Source organism: Seriola dumerili, unplaced genomic scaffold (genome assembly GCF_002260705.1).
Source record: "Seriola dumerili isolate Sdu_G_001 unplaced genomic scaffold, Sdu_1.0 BDQW01000538.1, whole genome shotgun sequence".
NCBI classification, from domain to species: Eukaryota; Metazoa; Chordata; class Actinopteri; order Carangiformes; family Carangidae; genus Seriola; species Seriola dumerili.
In genome coordinates, this window is record NW_019174793.1 from 1,618,973 (window position 1) to 1,641,507 (window position 22,535).

Below are 22,535 nucleotides of genomic sequence, written 5' to 3' on the forward strand. Positions count from 1 at the left end.
TCGTCTTACAAGAGAGGAAGGTGATGTTCCTCTGTGCAGAGGACAGAAGTCAAGCTGATAAAAGAAGACGATTCCTTCCTCTTCACATTATGAATATTCATGAAGTCAGTACAAGTCTGAGCTACAGTCATTTAGTCGTCTTACAAACTACTGTGGAAGTCCTGAGAGGCAAATGAGAACTTAAGAACAGATGAAAAAAAAGGTTTTCAAAGATAATCTTTCTAAAATTAATTAATTCTTTTTTCATCTGTGAAAACAGGGGAAAGAAAAAAGTCAATGACAATTAATATTGTAATTGATGTTAAACACAGTCAAAGTTTGTAAATATATAATCATTGTGTGTAAGACACATCTTCTGGATTCGGCAGGCTAACAGGACAGTTGCGAGCTTGGCATCAAACCGCATCTCTTTACTCTCAGGAGCCGTCTCCAGCGGTGGAAAGCCTCATCCAGAGTTACTCGTGTTGCTTCTTTTCTTTGCCGTTGAACGTGGTTTCTTGTCGGGAGCGGTCCTTCGGGATGAATATCGCCTTTAGGCGGTTTAGCCATTCCTGTGTTTCTGTGATGCTAACCTCAAGCTCTGCCGGAAGTTGTTCTTCTTCGTGGGACTGAGGGCAGATTTGACGCTCCGCTGACTCACACAGCGTCTAGTGTCACAAAGTGGTATTACAACACAGGACAGGTCGGGGCTGGCTGGTGCGCATGCGCATTTCAGTAGATAACTGAAATAGAGTTCTTGAAAAATAAAAAAAGAGAAAGAAACAAAGAAAAATGCTACAAAGTACTTTGAAAGCAGAATAACAATATCACAATGAACAACAGGGACTTAATATATAGACAAAATAGCACATATACAGCTTTGTAAAGCAAGTTCAAGTTTAATAAGTGGATGGATTTCAAGCAGAGACCAAAACTGTATGATACAGTTGCTGCAGGATGCTAAAGGCTGGTCTTGTTATTTCTCACACATTTAATTTATTCACCATAGGTTTCATGATTAGAGGAAGGAAGTTCGATCTCTTATTAACAGTTTATCTCTTGAGAAGTGCCAAAAAGGCATGTTTCGTCTGTAGAGCACGTCTCTGTAAGAAAATGATCTTTGCATTTTTCTGAGTTTTGAAGTTAAGTTTTTCTGTATCTTCTATTATTTTACAGAATAAAACACTATTCTGTAGTAATGTGTGCATACCTGCATGTATTTTAACGTCTCTGAAGCCACAACAGACAGAGGAGAGGACCAGCCATGAGTTACACAGCGGCAGCCACTGGATTCATCATCTTTCTCTTGTCAGCATTAGGTACTGTATATTTCTATTTTAAAAATTTCACTGATTTTAAAAAGACTTTGAAATAATCTTGATTATGCTTTACTGACAAATAGAGACAAAGGAGGTGGTCACGTTGTGTTCAATTATAATTAAAATGGAGGCTCTATATTCAGCTTGAATTGTGTTTGTCACTTTTCACAGCAGAAAAAAAGATTCATTACATGCACAGAAACTTCTCAGATCCTCCCTGTAGCTTAATACAGTTCTCTTTACTGTTCCATCTATGTTATTTATTTGCTCATGGTTTGTTCTTTCTTTCTTCTCTTCTTTCTTTCTTTTGTCAGAATACGTCTAAAGACACTGCTTCCTGAAGAACTTATATATAGGAAGGGCTTAAAATGTTTCTTTGAATACTTTTCAAATTATTATTTTTTACAATAAAAACATGTCAACGATCAACATAATTCAAAGAGCCATCTTCACAAGTCGACACAGTCAAAGTGTTTCGTGCTTAAAAGACGGGTATTGGGTGGAGTATCACGTTTCACTGATGCACATGTGAATTATATAAATGTCACACAGCAGCAGTGAATAATTGCCACCGCCTCAGTGTTCTGCATTTCTCAGCAGTCTGTTAACACATGCCGCCCAGCGCAGAGTGAACAGAGAGGAGAGGAACCAAGAAAGAGTTGTTCACCCCTGACCCTGTTTAGTTGAACAAATACAAAGGGCAAATATCTTTTAGAATAGATTCAGTGTATATGTTTTTAATTTTACATGTTTTATTTATAGTTATATTCTAATCCTGTTATGTCCTTTGTTAAAAAATCGCCTCCCTCCACTTCACCCCTGAGCAGGCTTCGGTTCAATATGCAGCTTTAACAAGTGTGATGTGCACATTCACTGAGAATTAATTTGCATAATAATAGATTCTGAATTTTCCAATGAGAGAGAAGCAGTTAATATTTTCCAAATTTTGTGAAAAAACAAAAAATACACAGTATTTTCATGTGTGTTAAAATACGTCTGGAGGGAATCTTTAACTTTGCGTTTTATAAAATGCTGTAGCAATGAAGCTGTAGAGGAATGTGTGCATTACGGTTATAAGAATGGTTGAACTCTGACAGTCAAAAAAGACTCACTTTCATGTTCACAACAGGTGGAAGATTTGTCACCTCATCAGAAGTCTTTCAGCCACCCTCAGGTAACATTTATATTTTTTCCAATTCAAAATCTTTAACTTCGGGAAAACATAAATATGAATGTTGTAGGTTTAATCTAACTGTGTCACACACTCAAATCTCCATGTGCACGTGAACTCAATGTCAGACTGCATATTTTTTTTGGTGTACCGGGGCAGACCATAAATGTGTCAGTGGTCGTTATCTATCTGATAATCTGCCGTACGTCTGGTACAAGAATGGAGAATAAATTCCAAAAGAAACATCTTCTTATAGAGGATATTTTTATTATGCAAACAGCATCTCCTGTGCTCTGAAAGGACAGGAGGGTCACCGTTCTCCTTCAGAGTGTGTTTACTTCACCCTCTTCCACTGATATACCGCCATCTGGTGGAACCTTTAGTTTACTGCACTGTCATCTTTGTGTAAGACATGTATTTCTATTATGAGTCATTCAACTTCCCTTCTCTGTAGCCTATTACCACCATGCGTTTTGGTTTTTACCTCACACATAAAAATGACAAGTTGTGGTTTTACGGGAGGTTATGTGCTGGACTATTTATGAGTCAGCTGCAGTGACTTCCTGTTGTCTTGTCATCAAGAAATAAGCACATAACCCTCCGTAAACCCACAGTGTGTCTTGCTTCCACTTCGGTTAATAGTGAACTTGAGAGGTGTTTCTAGGCAGATTTTTACCTTTAGACAGCAGATAGCCGCAGTCTTTATGCTAAGTTAAGCTAAATGTCTAACAAGGAAGCCAGTGTGTGTATATTCAACTTTTCCTTTAAGTCTTTTCTGCAGGGAAAGGTTTTACTTATCAGTTCTTTCTTCAGCTTCCCCTGGCAGTCTTTGAGCAATATCATGCAACACATTCTCACTTAGTAATTAATCTTAACAAATCTCCAGATGCTCCAAAGCTTCTCTCTGTGTCAGTGAGTCCCTCTGGTGAGATAGTGGAGGGCAGTTCAGTGACTCTGACCTGTAGCAGTGATGCTAACCCAGCAGCTAATTACACCTGGTACAAGGAGAACCTAAAACTGCTTCAAGGACCAGAAGGAGTTTATCATTTCTCCTCCATCAGCTCTGAGGACAGAGGGAACTACTACTGCAAGTCTGAGAATAAACATGGACAGATCAACTCTGCGTCTCTATTCTTAGATGTCCAGTGTGAGTAGAAAACGTGAGCAAATAACTTGGACACTTGTTAAAAAGAAGCAACAGCCAAGCTGCAGACTTAAAATGTAGCTGTAGAAAGTTTGAATTTACATCCTTCACACATAAAGTTTATTTATATAGCAATTACAAAAACCAGAGAATACGAAGTGATTTACTTTAAATCAGGTCTGCACACAGAATCTTAGTTGTATTTTTGTCCATAATTTTCTCCAGATGCTCCAAAGCTTCTCTCTGTGTCAGTGAGTCCCTCTGGTGAGATAGTGGAGGGCAGTTCAGTGACTCTGACCTGTAGCAGTGATGCTAACCCAGCAGCTAATTACACCTGGTACAAGGAGAATGAAGACTCATCAAAAGCTTCAGGACAGATCTTCACCATCACTGACCTCAGACCTGAACACAGTGGGAATTATTACTGTGAAGCCCAGAACACAAGAGGACGTCGTAACTCCACCTTAAATCTGACTGTTGTAGCAGGTGAGTTACACACATTCATCTACACACACAGTAATTCAACGCAGAAAAGCTCACACTTCAATACAGAACAAACCTTAACTGATGCTATGAATACATGCATGTCCTGTTTATGATATCAGAGACTGATGACACCGAGTTAACAGATAGTATCACTTGGTAATTTAACTAATTCTACTGTTCACACAAATTTCATATATTTACAGTTTCTCTGTTTCTAGGGAACTCAGCGCTGATAATGAACATCATCAGGCTGACTCTGGTGGTCCTGATGCTGATTCCTCTGCCTCTGTGGACTCTGTGGAGGAGGTACAACAACAATAATCCATCACTTCCATCTCAGCTCTTCTGTTTTTAAAAGATCTTATTTCTTATTTTAAAAAAGATTTTTTGACTTCACAAACAGCATTTTCTCTACTAACCTACTCAGGAAGAAAAAAACTCACAGCTCCACCACTGAACCAAATGAGGGCTATGAGGAGACTATAGAGGTGAGAGACATTTGGGCTTTAGTGACAAATCATACCATGATGTTTAGAATTTACTACTGATTTCAATTGTGCCAAAGAACAATTTAAAAGGAAGAACTTAACTTTAAACACTGTAAAGGATATCTGAGATAAAATGAGTCTCATCTTGTGCTCTCTCTATCAGATGGGCTCTTATCCTGTGTATGAGGAAGTCTCGAACTTGGGGGCCGTCACTGCAGCGCACAGAGAAGCCACGAAGGAGCAGGGAGCTTGGATGTAAAGTGCAGTCAGGTTAGAGTCTGTTGAATGGAAGAAAAGACTGAAATCAACTTCTGCAAAATGACTCCCCCACCTCTTTCACTGTGGAGAGCGAGGCCGAAGAGGATGTGGGGGAGTAGATACATTTATCTTCAACTTCAAAACCTTTTCATTTTCAGTTTTCAGTCAGCAACAGCATGTAGCAGAAAAAAAGTCCTTGACTCCCAAATAGCAAAGTGAAACTTCTGGCCCAACATGTTCCCAGGTCCTCAGCCCAAGTCATAACATCTGTTATGCACATACACATATGTCTGTCTTGGTGAAGCACTTTGGTGCAAAACCTGTTTGCTTTTAAAGTGTTTAATGTGAATGTAATGTAAATTTGAGTTGAGTCGTTACTTTACATGTTTAGAATTACAACTGGTATGAAAAATGTTATTTTAAATTTCAATTATCACTTTGAGATACTGATCACACCTGTCTTGCTTGATGACGTCAATAAAGTCAATTCAAAACACATTGAATTCACAGCATTTAGTGTGTTTTATTGTATTGAAATCTAAGACAAGGTCAGTAGTATCACACTTGGTTAAATGTTACATTTTCCAAGTTTTGCAGTGGTTGATTGAGTTAAACAGGCAGCTTCCACAACGCTGGAGTTTGTTGTAGTTCCCTCTTCCTGCTGCAGGGGGCGACAGTGTGCAGAAAGTTTTGGATTCCAGCTTTAAACAATTAGTTTCTATTTATCATAACAGATTATTTTCTGTACAATTAATGAAGACAAATACAATCCACATTTATCCTTCTGTTCTGATATTACAATTATATTCCCTTCAACCCTGTCTCTGAACTCAAGTCTTCACAGTTCAGGGGTGAATTGGATCGGCAGAAACATGAAGGGATGACAGATATTTTTCTGGCTGTAAATGTAAATGTACATTTTCTATCAGCTTAATTATTAGAGGAAGGAAATCTGTCTTTAGTAAGTTTGTGTCACGACCACAGACCTTTACACTTTACATTTCATTGGATATTGTATTTTGGTGAACTAAATATCTCACTGATTGGTTATTGGTTGGTCATTAATTGTGGGCTTTGGATTTCGATGTCATCAGGATTTTCTTTATGAAATACTGGTCGCTTATTCAAAAATAACAATAGTCAAATGAAAAATATCACATTCACGTGGGTTCCTGCACATTCAGGCATTATGGGAAAAGAGAGAGCAGATAAACTGGCAAAGGAAGCAGATAAAAAAAGAATACTGTTGAGGTCAATGTTGAATTATTATTATTATTATTATTATTATTATTATTATTAGTTAATTATTATAATCGCTAAGAAAAGGAGACACTGCTCAGAGAGAAAAAATATTATTTATTTTTCTAAGGATGACTGGACTGGAAAAAAAACGCATTTGATTTGACCGGATGTTGAGGGAAAGTAAGCTGTAGGTGGCAGTAATGCAACATTTTGGATGCCAACTGCCGTAAAACATCATAGAAGAAGAAGAGGAGCAGGCGATGGCGCGAGAGCAAAACCGGAAGTGGAAGCGACTCACCTGTTTTTCATCGTGGATCGTTTGCCGAGTTCCTGATTGATTTTGTCCACGTGTGGCGAGTGACTTCAGGGAGGAACACAAGGCTGAAAACGTTTTACCTTTGACTGTACAAGGTGGATGGTTTTGCCGCCAAAAAGCTTAAGCTAGCCCGAGGACAGAGTGTAAAGAGCTACCGCAGTTTATGCACCTGCGGTTCATTCAGAAAATGTTCAGACCCCTTTATTTTTTGTCACGTTATGTTGCAGCCTTATGCTAAAATAAAAATCTACACTGTGGAGGTGGAAGTTTCTCTCATGATGTCCTGCTTGTTGCAAAATCTCTCCATTTAAGAATTATGGAGGCCACCGTGCAGGAGAAATGTTTTTGTGTCCTTTGTATGGAATTGTGAAATTAAAAGGGTAGGATGAGAATAGATTGAGTTCATAGAGGTAGCGCTCTGATTTCTCTTGCCTGAGATCAATAAGAGGCACAAAAGTTGAGAAAATCTGAGAATTATTTCAGAGCTTTCATTTGAGACTAATCTGAGATTTTCTGAGTCTCTCTCTCTCTTTGCTGGTTTTCTTTTCCTCTGGGCAGATCTGAGCCTCCACACAACCCTGCTGAGCTCTGCAGGCAGCTCCTTCCTCCTCATGTCTTCGTGTTCGCTCTGATCTGCCTTGTCAGCCCGGAGACCTTTATAGAGACAGGTGTGTGTGCCTTTCCAAATCATGTCCAATCAGCTGGATTCACCGCAGGTGGACTCCAATCAAGGTGTAGAAACATCTCAAAGATGAACGTGGGAGGCACCTGAGCTAAATTTCAAGTGTCACAGCAAAGAATCTGAATACTGTGGTTTTTCAGTTTTTCCTTTTTAATACATTTGCAGGTTTTTTATTTTATTTTAGCATAAAGCTGAAACATAAAAAAATGTGAAAAAACGGAAGGTGTCTGAATACTTTCCAAATGCACTGCATGCATTGAGTTAACTGGGTTTATGTGATGAACCATAAACTTTTGCACTGAACTGAACTTATTGACGTAGATACAGTGTTCAGGCGCTTTAAGTTATCATAGGCTTCTAGTCACTCTATTAGATGGTACTGATGCACTTCAGCTAGGTGTGTTAGTCACTGAGATGTGTGGGATCATTCAGACGTTTGCAAAATGAGCTGCAGCACAAAGGGAGGCTTTGTGCATGAAGTTGGAACTTTGCTTGTTTAGAAAAATCTCTGTTAAATCTGAACCAAAGTGGAGACTCCAAATGAATTTACCACTACTAGAGAATATAGTTTTCATCTTTTACCAGGCTACATAAATATGTCAGTTGTATTTCTTGATTTCTCATGTATGTCGTTTAACTGCTGATGTGTTTTAAATTGTCTTAAGCCACAGAAGAGAGAGGAGAGAACCAACCAACCATGTGTGTTTTAAAGCAGCATGCGGTGGATTTGTCGTTGTCCAACTCTGTGTGGCAGGTACTGAATATTTATATCTTATGTTTCACTGATTCTAAACACTCTACTACAGATTTACCCGTTGGCTGTTTAAGAAACTTATAAATTGACTTGTGGTTATTCGTAAACACATATATGATTGCCATGAGATTGTGCGCACATGTTTATGGTGGGTGACTCCTTTACGGTATAGCACCACATAGGTTGACATTCTACGGTTTGGAGTGAAATGTGTCAACAGTTGTCGGACAGATTCAAGGTCTATCTTGTGAATTTAATCTCATGCCACCATCAGGGAAAATTTCAATGAATTCAGTACGTTCATTTATGACAATTAGTGTACATTCAGACAGTCTGAGACAGACCAGGAAGTAGTTGGGGAAAGTAGAACAAGTGAGTAGGTTGGTGGGTAGGAGTCAGGTGGCTGAAAGGTGGGAGGGGCAGGTGGGAGTGGCAGAGGATGAATGAATAACTGAATGAGCTGTGACATTTTTGGAATTATATTTATTATCAAAATCAAGGACTGTATATTTAATTTTTATTTATATATGTAGATGTATTCAAGGACAGAACATACTCTCCTGATTCAAATCAATAATCACACAGGGCTAACGTCACTCTGGAAGTCTGGCAGTGTAGAGCTTAACCATGACCAGCTGAATCCTGAAACAGCCACTTTAAAAACACAGTCTTTCCTCTGGTGCCACCTTCAGACCAAGATGGGTTTTAATTTAATTAATTAATTATTTAATTAAAGACAAAGCAAAGTTTTTGCACCATCACACAGTTTTGGTGTGAAATGAGTGCTACATTTTAAATGTGGCAACTCTGCCTGTTCCGAATCAGCTTTGTTCTTTAGTGGTAAAACTTCATGTGGCAGATAAAACAACCTAATTCCTTCAGTCTTCCTTAATGGAATTTACAATCACAAAGGGCAGAAATAACATTTAATTCATGCAGTTGACGTAGTAGTAGGTAGTAGTTTGTATCTGCTGTGTAAAATATAAACACTCCTTCGGGGACTGGAGGTGCGCAGGTGATCAGCGGCCGTCACCAGATGTCCAGAGAAGTAACCACACCTGTCTGTAAAATCTCTCAAGCTGTCTGTGTGTCTGTTGTGGAGAATGTAGGCCAGGTGGAATCAGGCCACCTGTTAAACCTAACCCTCCTGTCCAGGCCTGTCTGTGGACAGGCTGCGGCTGAACATGACACAGGTCAGTTATAAATTATGTAAAATTAAGGAAATTAAAATGATGAAGAATAGAAATACTAAACACCCTTAATTTCATTAATGCGATTCATCAACGTTTTTGATCTTTAAAAACAGTTTATTTAAAATGTGTCATGTTTAAATTATTCCACTATATTAACTATTATTATTTGCCATTAATTCATTTTCTCAATAATTTTTTATCATTACTTTATATCACAATTACCTGTTTGTTTAATGCCAAACTATATTTTGTATTTGAAATTACAGTTTTCATGAGATATCCTGTAATATATATTAAGAACACAATTATATTTATTATTAGACTAATTATTAAGATTTTATAGTTGTAGTTTAGTGAAGTTCATGGAGGAATCTTCCAAAACACATTTGTTTTCAGCTTTATCACTGGGGTTAGAACAGTTTTAATTTATTTATTTGTTTGTTTGTTTGTATTTTAGAAGTGTATTAATTGTGTTGTGGTGAATACAGTTTGCATCAGTCACAGGGTCCAGACTGGGGTATTTTAGGGTCAAGGTTAAGGTCAAGTCAGAATAGATTTATATGGCCCAATATCACAAATTACACATGTGCATCAAGGGGCTTTACAGTCTGTACAGGATACAGATTCAGGGTCAGAGTAAATCTCTAGTGAATGTATGCGAGTCCCTCATGAGGTCATTTGTAAACTCAGTTTTTGATGGGCTATAAATAAATTTTCCTTACTTCCTGTTTGTGCATAAGAACCAGATAAACCCCTGAGGGGGGGAGGAATCTGCCTCTCGTGCTCTTCAAGGTGTGATGCCTCCTTGGGGGAGAGAATCAGGCTCCATATGCTGGTCTAATCCAGTCCAGGTGGTCCTGTCTGCTCCTATTAGTCGAGGCTGCGACCAGAGGAGCCTCCACCAGTCCGACCGAATCAGAGAGGAAAGCTGAGCAAACTGATCTTTAGCTTACCAAGAGATTATGAGCAATTCCTCCTGTACAGGCTTTTCCTCTGACTGCCTCACTCCAGATCTGATTTATTTATTTATATTTATTTTTTTTAGGTGAAGATGAATGTCTGTGCTGCTGGTCAGGAGGATCCCAGAGCTGACGTCCTGTGATCATACAGTGATGGATGAAGGGCAGAAGTTGTGGGGACTGAGTGCACTGAAGGTTTGCACAGTCACGTTCCCCATTTCACACTGACTGAAACGTTGTTTGACATTTGATTTACCTGCAAGTGACGAGCCCGAGACATTCCTTTTGACAACTTTAATCAAGGCTTCTGAACATTCTTCCATGATCAGTGATGGCAAGGTGAATGATCACAATATAATAATAATGATAAATAAATACATATAGAAATAAATTAATTACCTACTAACTAGTCAAACAAAGTACGAGTAGTGTTGGGGTGTAAAAATTACAAGTCAAAAGTCAAGATCTTTATCGAGACACACGTGGGTCCAGTAACATTTGTGGTGTTGGTTTTAATCTGCGGTGAGCCTCAGGTGGGTGGGGTTAACAGCATCAGGAAAACGCTCGGAAAAGAATCGGGTCAGGAAGCGAAAAGACGCGCACATATAACGCTTCCTTTATATGTGTTTATAAAAAACAAAGTAAAAAAGAAATCGAGGGGGATGAGGTAGAAAGATGCAACTCTAACAAGATCAATGTGAAGTTAATTTCATGTGCGAACCAGGACTACATGCAGGACTATCAGGAAGTGTGTTTAAATTCTGCATGGTGCCTTATTGAATATCACACCGCACTGATTTCTTTTCAGTGGCTTTATACACTCAACAGTATTAGTCTTCAGCAATTTAAGTATCGCACTTAAGTAAAGATGGAAAGAAAAAAATCGATGCAGCAGAGGCAGAGACGTCCTCCTTTTAGTCCCTAGTATGTGCTGGGCTCAAAGGTCTCTGGGTACTACATTTCCCATAATTCAACAAACCTACATTGCATTTTTGTACTAATAAAGATGCTTATCTGCTGCTGCAGCCTCGTAATATAATTTTGCCAGTTTTGCGGGGGGGGGCTGCACCACCCACCCTGCACCGTCTCTCAGCAGGTGAAAACCAAATCTAAGTATCTGCAAACGTTATCTGGCCCATGTTTGTGATGATGCCGTCGGTCACTTGAATTCACAGCTCTGCTCTCCCATCAGGCAGTTGATCTTCCTCCACCAGGTTTCTGAGAGGCTCTTGATCTTGTCTGGCGTCTTCCTCTTCAGAGTCATCCTCTGCTGCTGGACGCTGCTAGTGTCTGTCAGCTGGATGCTGGCCAAGATGGCCGAATCAAAAGCGTCCTTCAGGTTCTTCTGGGTGAGCGCCGAGCACTCCGCGAAGCTCGCCGCCCCGATCTCCTGGGCGAGCCGCTGGCCCTCCTCGGTGTCCACCGGCCGCTCCTGGTTCTTTGCCAGGTGGATCAGCACCTGGACGTCCTCCTTCAGGTCCAGCTGGGTGCCAACCAGGATCAAGGGGGCGCCGGGACAGTGCTGACGGATCTCCGGGACCCACCTGTCGATCAGGTTACGGAAGGAGCAGGGCCGGACCACGCTGTAGCAGAGGAGGAAGACGTCTGCGTTCTTGTAGCAAAGCGGCCGGAGGCGCTCCAGCTCGTCCTTCATGAAGCAAAGAAACGTCAGGTTAGACTCAACGCGGACACTGGTGTCACTCTGTCTTCCCTGCTGTGAACCAATCCCATGAAGAAGACCAGAAATTAACGTGTTGGTCCTTCTCTCAATCCTTTCAGACTTCCCTACAGTGGTCAGTCCATTCGTACTCAGGGCGTTACTCTTGAAAAACCGGTCACAAATATATCGTTTTGTTTCTTTAAAAACGCCGTCATCTCCCTAAACAGCCGGTCACTGAAGTTTTTCATCAAACTTTCTCTCACAGCAGGAAAAAGCTCATATATTGGGGACTATTTTCATTGGTGGATTAATCCACATTTGGAGCTCTAGTGAGTATTTAAAGTAAAAATATAGAATATTTGCCAATCTTATCTTTCAAATATCAGACCCCTTTATTACTTTAAGATAAATCTAATGGCAACATCACACATTTTTGTTTTCTTTGCTTAAGATTCACTCTTTTTTCTGTCGTTTAATTGTCCACAAATCTGAAACAGTTCTTAAAACACTAAATTTAAAACTAGTCTAGACTTGGTTTGATGGATGAAGGTGGGTTTTGATCTATACCTAGATTCATCTGGTCTTACCTGCTCATCACAGAGGAAAAAACTGTTTTTTTTTAACTGTTTTCACAAATATAAAAATCTAAAACATTCAAATTTATAAGAGGATTTGGATGTTCAGAATCAATCTAGGCTTTAATGCACAGTTTTCACGTACCTGCAGATCTAAACTGATTTACACATTTAAAACTGTGTGTTTATGCTCTGAATTATTAAAAATTAGCGCCTGTTTCTCTGGTTGCGTCCGGCTGTGCTGAGAGGTTTAGTTTAATCTGCCCAGGTGTCTGGGAATTATTTTTAGTAAAGAAACTAAAGAAATAGTCCCAATAAAAACTGTTTACAGGGACTCTGTGTTTGAACCAAATGAGGGCGATGGAGCACAGGGTGACAGAGGGGTGGTGGTGGGGGGGGGGCTCACTGTCTTCCTGCAGGGGGCAGAAGTTGACTGTGGGGTTACAGGGCTGATGGGGCCGTAGTCAACTCAAACTAAAGGGGTCTGAGGGGATTTCAGTCTACGTCTAAAAGCCGGCTGCAGGGGGCGACCAACACAAACACAGCAAGGTGTAGGACAAACGCTTATTGATCACTGATCACTTACATTGATCGATCCATCAACCAGCCCCCATTTCTGTCGGGACAGAGCAGGGCGACAGAGAAATGTGTAAATGCACGTTTACAGAGGTCACGTGTTCAGGTGTGTTAAAGGTTTACTCTATGATCATGTTGATGCCCTGAGGTTGGGAAGGTGCAGCTCACCTGTCCGGCCATGTCACAGAGCTGCAGTCTCACTGGTTTCCCGTCCACCACAACCATCACTGAGGAAGTCAACAGACAGTGTATTGATTGTCTTGTACGAGCTTAATCACAGTCAAACGTGGCACATGACTGACTAAAAGAAAACCAAACTAGATAAAAAAGGAATTTCATTTTAGGTGTGCGTAAAAATCTGTGCGTAACAGCTACGTAGAAAAGACAGGTTACCGGTAAAGTTGTCAAACGCTGTGGGAACGTATTCTGTCGGGTATCCGTTGGTGGTGTAGCTGACGATGAGGCTGGTCTTTCCCACCGCTCCGTCTCCAACCAGGACGCAGTTCACCTTGCGCTCAGGTGCGGAACCGGACCGCCGGCGCTTCACGCTCAGCGGGAAGTCCCGGTTCTTTAAGCGCCGCGGCGGGACCGGGGGGAAGTCTCCTCCGCACACCGGGTCCGACACACGGCGGGGCTTCTGCTTCCCGACTTCCTGAGGCAGCATGGTTTCTTCACCTTGGGGGGGGGGAGTATTTGTTTTAGTCGCCTCACCGATCAGAGTCGCTGGAGACTCTCCGCGCGCTCCATCCTCCACGGACCAGTTTGGGTTGTTTACTGCAAAACTGTAAAGCTCCAGACGACGTCGAAGTGTCTTGTGTGCGAACCGTGGCGGAGATTGGACGCGCACAGTGGCACAGCCGTCGGGTTTCTCCGCTCAGCGGGAGCTCCTGATTGGCATTCTCCCTGCATCTGCTGTGGTCGTGATTCCTAAGAGGCTTACCGCGCAGCGCGCCATATGAAGCTCCAGAGCTTTCCAAGTGAAATGAACTAAGCTCTCAGAAAACCTTTATCCGATATATACAGCATGTCTCCCTCTTTAGCCAATTACGAGATGCAAATGAAACTCCAAACTTTCATATTTATTGTTAATTCATATAGTTATTGAGTCTTTTTTTCTGCATTAATTCAACTGGTTCATTTAAATCTCCAATTGTAACATCACAGAAACCAATGGCAGTGATTACATACAGTGCAGCTCAATATCAACTTTTGTTTGTCCAATAAATTATAATAAACCATAAAAAAAACAACTTCTCAGATGGAGCCTGAGTCACAATCCTGCAGAATAAATCAGAATAAAAATCAAATAAATGACAAATAAATGAAAGAATCTATTAGAGCATCATATAAATAAACTGTTTAGCTTCTTATTTCTCATTCTGACTCATTACTCATGTCTTATAACATCCATTCAATAGACCAGCAGGTTGTTTATAGCGAGATATGGTGAGGTGATGTGGCGCACTGGCGCCCCCTAGTGGTGGAAGTGGTTGAGCCGAGGAAGCAGGAGTGGATGCAGCATGAATCATCATTTCTCATCACTGTCACCAGCAGATAAACAGCAGAGCCTCCACAGTGAGAGAGATAAAGAGCCCGGAGCTGAAAACAGATTAAAACATCAAAAGAGGAGAGAGGAGGCTGCAGTAAACACACGGGGGGGGGGGGGGGGGCAGGAAATAATCTTTTCTGCCCCTGGTGTTTTTTTTGTTTGTTTTTTGTGATCCTCGCCGTGCAGGAAGCGCACGAGGAACATTCAGACGTTAGATTATAGTTGAAACAGTCTCTGACGTGCGAGGGAATTTTATTTAGCAGGTGAAGTGACCTGGGAGTCTGACACAGGCTCATGTGAGCATCTCAGGACATTCAAGCTAAATAAAAAAGGAGACAGATTATTGATTACTTGACAGATTATTTGACCGCTGGCAGCTCCTTCAGATTCACATGAGATTCATTTGCCTTTTAAACAAAGAATTACTTTAGATATTTATACGATATAAAATATATAGAATTTAATTTTCAGATACAAGTTTGTCTTTAGCTGTGAGACAGGAACATTAGTAACCACTGAAGACTGTGATTGATTCTCTGTTAAGAGGCTGTTAACGACCTGAGACATTAAACTAACCTCGTTTTTTTTTCTTGTCTCATCACAGACGATGAGCAAAACGCTTCCAAAAACAAAAAACAAAAAAAAACCCATCTGCTCTCTTCATGTGTCTCCACTTCTCCAGGAGGCTGCAGAGCGACAACATGGCAGCAAAGCAGCACTGTGTGAGTGTGAGTGTGAGTGTGTGTGTGTGGTTTCACTCCCACCATATGCACACACACACACGCACACACACACACATGCACAGCCCCAGTGTGTGTAGCTCCCCATGTGTCCACACAAATATCCAAACATCCTTCTCATCTTAAGATTCAGTATCTTCTTTTTTTTAATTGTTTTACCTTTTGTCTTTGCACACGTTCTTTCCTTTAACTTTATTTTATGTTTATTTGTGCATCATTTATTTCTATTGATATTGTTTTTGTGTGTCTGACTCTGTTCATGCAAGAAAAGCCACAGAAACAAGTCACACTCAGTGGAAGCAGCAGAACAAGTGACAGCAACTGTTTCTGCCGTTCGACCCGCAAAGATTCATTTTGTTCCAGTTTGAAGAAAATCCTTCATTATTTCACCACTAAGTCAATTCTGTTCATTTCCAGGTTCCAGGAGTCTCTTCCCTCTTAAACCAAACTCATGTGCACGGCCGGATCCCAGCAGAGGTGAGTGAGAAAATGTCCTTGTTCATCTCAAACTGCAGGAAATCAAAACCCTAAATCTTAAACGCTCAGTGAAACACGAGGACGAGAAGAAAAAAAAGAAAAGTCCTGAGACTGAAGTTGGTCGTCATACAGGCAGACGTCTCTCGGCTCCTCGACGCTGCAAATCTGCTAAAAATAATCTTTAACCAGGCGCTGACATCACTGCTTAACAGGATTAACCAGGAGTCAGTGAAAAACAACAGAGATCCACCAACTCTGTGAATGGAGACATGGAGCGGCCCTGCACCAGGAGCTGGCACCAGACCCAGAAACCCATAACCCTGTCAACACACACACACACACACACACACACAACATACAAAGCTGCTATTCTACTCATGTACAAACAGCCCCCCCCCTCCTCCTCCTCCAACATCTGATAAACTAGACACCTAATCAGGATCTTTGGGGACCCTGGGCCTCCTTTTGGAGTTTGCAGACCAGGCAAATACATTAACTCAATTTAGAGTTTGGGATTAAGGACCCGCCCCTCCCCCGTTATAATTTACACACACACACACACACACACATATATATACAAACACACAAACGCACACTGTCATCCCCTTCCTCCACCCCTCTCCCGCCTTTCCTCCTTCCCTCATCTCTCTTTTTGATGGGATCAGCTGAGCGCTACATTCTCCTCTTCTTCCCCTGCACCCTCTCTCTCTTTCCCTCTCTCTCTCTCTCTTTCCCTCTCTCTCTCTCTCTCTCCCTCTCTCTCTCTCTCTCTCTCTCTCTCCCTCTCTCTCCCCCCGGGGGACCGGGCTGCTCGGACTCTATAGTTATGGGCCGGGGCCATCTGTCACCGTGCGCATTCACGCAGCCACCAGAAGGCCGCAACATGTGCAGATTTAAATGGAGAACCCAACTTTCCCAGGACACACAGGCCTGACCCCAGCAGCCGCTGCAACCCCCCCCCACGCGGCCTCCCTCCCCATCACCCCGTGCCTCCCCCCTTCCTCCTCCTCCTCTTCTCTCCTCCGTCCCACGACCATCAGCACCACCATCCAGCATCCCTAAAACCCAGACCCCACCCACCTGCCACACCCTCCTCCAGCACCACCAAGAAATACTGTCTGCATGTGAATCAGTGAATTAGAGCCCCCCCCCCACCCTACCTCACCCTACCTCACCCTAAACCTGCTGGACCAATCAGGCCGCCACCCCCCTCCTCAAAAATACACCCCACTAAGTGTGTGTGTATGGTAATGGCTGTGCAGCGTGCATGAGCACCTTCTTTACACACAATGATGGATTTCAACCTTACATAGCAGCTGATGGGGGGGTGGGGGTGGGGGGGGGTTGGTTGGTGAAGGCGGGAGAAGAAGGGGGAGAGGGGAACCTGGTGGATGTGTGAGAAAGAGAGAGAGAGATCAGCTGATTGGTAAAATTGATTGTGAGGGAGAGAGCAAAAGGATGAAGGGGTGTGTGTGTGTGTGTGTGTGTGTGTGTGTGTGTGTGTGTGTGTGTTGTGTTTGTGTTTGGTCAGCAATATGATGTGTTGTGGTTTTGGTGGTCGCGGGGGAGGGAGGGGGGTGAGAGGCGAGGGGAGGTAACAGGATTGGTCTTGTCTCTTGGCGACTCATGGGAGACAATGAGGGACAATGGGAGCGGCGGGGGTGGGGCGAGTGTCACACGCTTTTGCTTTGTGGCTCGGTCAACAGGCGTGTGCCACGGGTGTCGTCTCGCCTCCCCTCGCCTGCTGTCCGACTCCGGGGGAAGGACCGGCAGCCATGAGAACCGGGGCCCCGGGCCCTTTAATGAGGGGCGTGCTGCTTCTTATCAAAGATGGACAAGCCATCATTACAATCATCATTAGAAGCTGCACAATGGAGAACGCCTCCCTTAGCAATGGATGGGAAAATCCTCCTACAGAGCTGCGGCGGTGGCGGCGGTGGGGGATGAGATTTAAAGTGTCAGTTTGTTGAAGCGGCAGCAGTCTCGTCTGGTGAGGCAGCACGGCTCATCAGGTGCAACTGAAACTTCTCGCCTCAAATAAACAAAGTGACGACCGGTGACGCTTTTAAACCCAGCGATTAGAGATCCCTCCTCTGAGTGTTAGGCGGCGGTGTGATGGTAGATTCGGTCATGAGAGGGTTAAAATATCCCGTGCATGGTCCACATTAGGACCACTGACTCTGACCGGTGCGAGGCGTCCATGTTCACAATTACGACTCAAGTTTTGATGTAAATACTATTTACAAGTGGGGAAACTGGTAATTACAGTAATCTGACATGACATGAACGCAGCGTCATCAGAGGCCGTCATGTGATGATTGAATCTCATGATGAAATACATACAATTTAAAAAAAACAAACTATCATGCTCTGTGACGCATATAAAAATACTGAACAGGCCCTGAACTCAACGCGATGAAACACATTTGGACTGACGCGTGTGACGCTCTCTTACTGAGACGCCGCGTGTTTCCTCCGTATGTGTCGATAAATCAGACTCGAAGGATCGTTTCCAAAAGGAAAACCCTGATTTTAAGGTGCAGAGAACACACCTGAACCGATGGAGGTGGATGTTAAAGAGTTCAACAAACTGAATTTGACTTGATAAGGCCGGTATCAGCGTCGACATTGGACTAGTTTTATGGCTTGAGTCTGAAGGTTGAAGTCGAGAGAGCGATGTTTACGAGTGCGGCCGGAAATGTGAAAGAAAAAGTCTTAAGATCTCTTCTGACTCGGAGGAAATCAGAGAGCGAGAGCGAGAGAGCGAGAGAGCGAGAGAGAGATCGTACGTGTTCGAGGTCAACACAGAGAACTGAGGGGAACCTTCACGTCTTCAGTCGTCCTGAATCTCAGCTGCAAGCTGTGGTAAGTTACGCACCATCACACAGAAATTATGACCTTTCTTTCTCTCGGTCTTTGGCTCTGATGGGGAGGGTGGGTGCGGGTGAGATTGGTCCAGGTTACCGTGTCACGCACCGTAACCCTGCGCTGAGTTTGTCATCATCAATGTTCGTCCAAAAAACGTGTTCCCCCGCCGTGGCCTTTCTCAAGAGTCTCCTCCAAGTCCTTTTTAATGCTCTGCTGGCCTGTGGCCCGGCCGCAGGGAGCATTGTCATGGTGCTGAAGGTGGAGGGGACACTGGGAGGAGGTGTGTGTGTTGTGTGTGTGTGTGTGTGTGTGTGTGTGTGTGTGTGTGTGTGGGGAAGGAGGAGGTGGTGGTGGGGGGGGCATGACGCTGCAGCAGTGGCAGCTGGCGGCCCAGCTTGCAGGGGCCATCTCCTCACAAAGGAGAGCCTTCCCCCTGGGGCCAGTGATTTAGGACAGGGCTCTCTGGACAGGCCCCTGGAGAGGAGGAGAGAGGACACTGGCTTTGGAGGAACGCACCCTCCCTTTCCTCCCACCTCCACCTCCCCTCCTTCTCCTTGCCTTGTCCTCTAAAGCTTCCCTGCTGCCCCCCCCCCGCCTCATAAGTCCTCCACACACACTCCTGACACCCTCCCCTCATCCCAACGTGGCTAAGCTCTCTCCTGGGACGATCAGGCAGGCCTCTGGACGGGGAGCATTCCTGAGGTGTAGCACGCTAACGCTAGCTGGACACAATAGGGGGACGACAACAGGTGCGTGTGGATCCTCTGTCGTCCAGCGGCAGCTGAGAGATAGGGACATGGGGCTATTATGGCGCCATTATCCACCGCTGCTCTACCGGTGGGCTGTCGGGCCGCTCTCCTCGAACAAAAACAAGGCTTTTTATGTGTAACCTGGTCTTGTACCCACCCTGCTCCGACAAGCATCTCTTTCATCCTCCTACCCCAGCGAGCACCTGCCACCCTACCGCCCCCTACTACACTCGCCCCCACCCCCCCGGACCCTCCCAACGAACCCAACGGCCACTTCATCCAGAGACTGGTTCAATTCAATTCGAAGCTCCAACTGCAAGAAAACCTGAGCCCACTTATTTAAAAAACACCCACCACTTCATATTGGAGGCCATAAGATAAATTATCCAGGCAGCCACCTCTGTACCCCCCCCCCCCTCCTCCCTCCTCCCTCCTCCTCCCTCCCTCCCTCTGTCCCTCTGAATTATGTTATGTCTCAAATGAGCAGTCATACAGCAGATTGTTTGGTGCAGCCACTTGATATAACTGGTGACAATGCCTCTAACAGAGCAAGTGTCCTGGGGGGATAGGCAGTATTTGGTTACTGCATCCCTGATCTCTCCCCCATTGTGGTCCGCTCCCGGGTCCCATGGAAGGTTGAAAGGGGGTGTATGGAGGCGGAGGGGGGAGAGGGGAGGTAGGGAAGGGGGGGGGGGGGGGGGGGGGGGGCGACGTGCGCATATGTGGGCCCACAACGCAGGTGCCTACATCTGTTCATTTCTGGGCAGATGCTCATGGTTGTAGAGATAGAGAGGGAGAGTTAGAGAGAGGGGGGGGGAGTGGACGTCCTCCATTTACTCTCATCATTCACACTGGTGATTAAGCTGAGATGGAACAAAATAAGAGTTAAGAGGGAGAAGTGGCGTGTTGTTGTGCGGCGGTCGCTGCTGTCACAGGAAAACCTGCAGTTTGAATTAATACCGGAGCTTCCAAATTTTGCGGCGTTGAGTTTTTGTTGGTCCCTTTTGTTTGAAAACGTCATTAAATTTTAAAATAATCATTAATTAATCTTCAGTTGCCAGCAAGGTCTTATCACCTGTCACCTTATCACTAATGGGCGCCGGGGTCAAACGTCTGACGGAGGTGGTGATAGCAGCAGGTTATAAGCCAATCAGATTCTCAGTAATCACAGGTGTTTAATATGTTTGTCCTCGATTGAAGACGAGGATGGTTTTATTGTTGGGTGGTTTTATTGGGTTTGATTTGCGCTTCAGTAAAATCACTCAACAAACAGAGTCTGCTGCGGAACAGTGTATCATGTAATGATTGACATTTTACAGCCTGAAGCCACAAGTGATGATTTCCTGTTAATCAGAGACTCGCTGCGGACTCTTGAGAGGCTGTACTTCGGCGCCACGGGGCTTCGAGCTAAATGCTAATTGTGCAATGATGCACAGTTAATGCCATTAGTTTTGGCAGGTATTTAGTCTTTAGTCATTAGATGAACGGTTTAAGAGATCGTCCAGTGTTGGACATGGATCTGAGAATCCATCCAGTAAATCTGAACCTCGTAGTGGCTCCAAACTCATTAAGGTTCATCCTCTGGGCACCATGAACGTCTCTACAAGGTTTTAATGGTTCAACCAAGTCCAAGCTGTTGAGATAATTCAGTCCAGGAAACAAACAAAAAGGTGGAGCATCGACGATCTGATGACTGTGAAGACCATAACACCGTTTTTATATTTTCTATATTCTTCCCACCATCCAGTGAGTCACCACGCTCTCATTTATTTCTTTTTCCTTTTTTCTTTTTTTGGCATCTTGAGCCAAAATCTACATCAAGGAGGCGTCCTCTGCATTTTTATACATTCACAGATGATGATCACCACCCCTGCATGCAAATATCTACATGTGTTATTCTCTCTGATTTCTGCTTTAATTTGTCACCTCTTGATGTTTTTAATGAGTCTGAGTTACAGAAATACTGAGAGTTTAGAGACAATTTCACATTTTATGGCTCCTTTTTAAATGTAGAAGATATTTTTATACAAACTTACATGGAGCTCACAGCCACTTTATTTAATCTCAGATAATATCACTTTGTTAGTCCCATAATATTCCTAATGGGACCTCATCAATAGTTTCCCTCCTTTATTAACCTCAGTGTTTATGAAGTTGTGTGTTGATGTTTGTTTAACCCTTCAGCTCCTCTCGTCCTCGTGGCAGGTTGTTGAGTATTTGTTGTGGGTAAACGTGTCGCGCGCTCCAGTATCAGTTGTTGAATTATCGATTTTATTCATAGGGACCCGCATATGTTGTGGTGCGTCACCCCGGGGTGCGCGGCAGATGTGTTTTCATAAACATTGGCACGCGACCGGCCACGTACAGCTCCCCTCTTTACCTCCCCCTCTTTTCTTTTTTAGGTCCCCAGTGTCTCCGCGCACACACACACACACACACACACACACACACACTTGCAGGCGCGTCTCTGGGCCCCCCACGTAATTACTGCGGCACTCTTCCCATAAACTTAAGCTCAGCACGTCTCCAGTAACAGCAGCGTATGCAAATGAGACGGCAGCCTGCACCGGGAGCCTCGAGGAGCCGTGGGAAGCCGCGGGGAGCCTCGCGGAAACCCCTGAAGAGCCCTGGGGAGCCGCGGATCTGGCCTGTGGCCCCCTCCTCCAGCAGCTGGCCACAGTAATCTGATCTGGACACAAAGGGAGCCTGTTGATCTCTGCCTCAGCAGGTAAAGCGGGCGAAGCGGACCCGGAGGGACGGTCCGGGTCCAGGTCCTGGTCTTAGATCGTGGGTCGCCGAAAGATGAAGAATTGAAACCGACAGGAAACTCATTTATAATTGGGTTCTCAACTGAAACTCTGTACCATGAACTCACTATTGACTCATTGTAGTTCACCGTGTGGTTACTATAGTCATTGTTCATCACCGTGGAAACAGGTTTTTGTGCGTAAACGTCATTACAGACTCGGGGGGGAGTCGTGCGTAAAAGTGTCTCTCTCCTGAGAAAGTGCTGATTCAAATGTGCCATTTCCTTAAGTCTTTCAGTAGCAGCCTACATTTTAGCACGGGTGGCCTCTATAAGACTCCCCACCCCCCTCCTCCTCCACCACCTCCTCCTCCTCCTCCTCTCAACTCCATCCAACCCTGGCAGCCATCCCCCTTTCTGCATCACTCAGGGAATGGAACCTCCAACCCTGGCACCACCATGGGCGCCACTCGCTGCGCATCGACCGGCCTGGAAGCTTTCACTGCGGATGATGATGCGTCAATATTTTCTGCACTGATGAGGAAATCAATTGATCATCACACAGTGGCACCCTCCCTCCCTCCCCTCCCCCCCTCCTCCTCCT

At 43.9% G+C, this 22,535-nt stretch overlaps 2 protein-coding genes and 1 long non-coding RNA gene across 4 annotated transcripts in view; 2 read left to right on the forward strand and 1 right to left on the reverse strand.

The window, feature by feature from the left end:
* The window catches only part of LOC111235848 (B-cell receptor CD22-like), a 27,664-nt gene extending 22,322 nt beyond the window's left edge, over window positions 1-5,342 (forward strand). Inside the window, exons 4-7 of the mRNA XM_022764420.1 lie at window positions 3,999-4,099; window positions 4,318-4,405; window positions 4,527-4,587; window positions 4,751-5,342. Coding sequence (XP_022620141.1) covers window positions 3,999-4,099; window positions 4,318-4,405; window positions 4,527-4,587; window positions 4,751-4,846 — 346 coding nt within the window. The 3' untranslated portion in view covers window positions 4,847-5,342. The remainder of the gene's footprint in view (window positions 1-3,998; window positions 4,100-4,317; window positions 4,406-4,526; window positions 4,588-4,750) is intronic.
* Window positions 1,252-3,961, forward strand: LOC111235856. The gene is made up of 4 exons (XR_002665705.1): window positions 1,252-1,298; window positions 2,428-2,472; window positions 3,356-3,616; window positions 3,839-3,961. It is a non-coding gene; the product is annotated as an uncharacterized LOC111235856 (long non-coding RNA).
* Window positions 5,343-10,817: 5,475 nt separating the features above from the next.
* Window positions 10,818-16,692, reverse strand: LOC111235847 (rho-related GTP-binding protein RhoU-like). Of its 2 annotated transcripts, XM_022764419.1 has the most exons (4): window positions 16,684-16,692; window positions 13,196-13,310; window positions 12,971-13,029; window positions 10,818-11,639 (listed from the first exon to the last, which is right to left on the reverse strand). In XM_022764419.1, the coding sequence occupies exons 1-4, from the start codon at window positions 16,690-16,692 to the stop codon at window positions 11,151-11,153; spliced, it is 672 nt and encodes a 223-aa protein (XP_022620140.1). In that variant the 3' UTR covers window positions 10,818-11,150. The 2 variants fall into 2 exon arrangements, with proteins under 2 accessions (XP_022620140.1, XP_022620139.1); XM_022764418.1 differs by lacking the exon at window positions 16,684-16,692 and having other exon boundaries at window positions 13,196-13,466.
* Window positions 16,693-22,535: the final 5,843 nt, after the last annotated feature.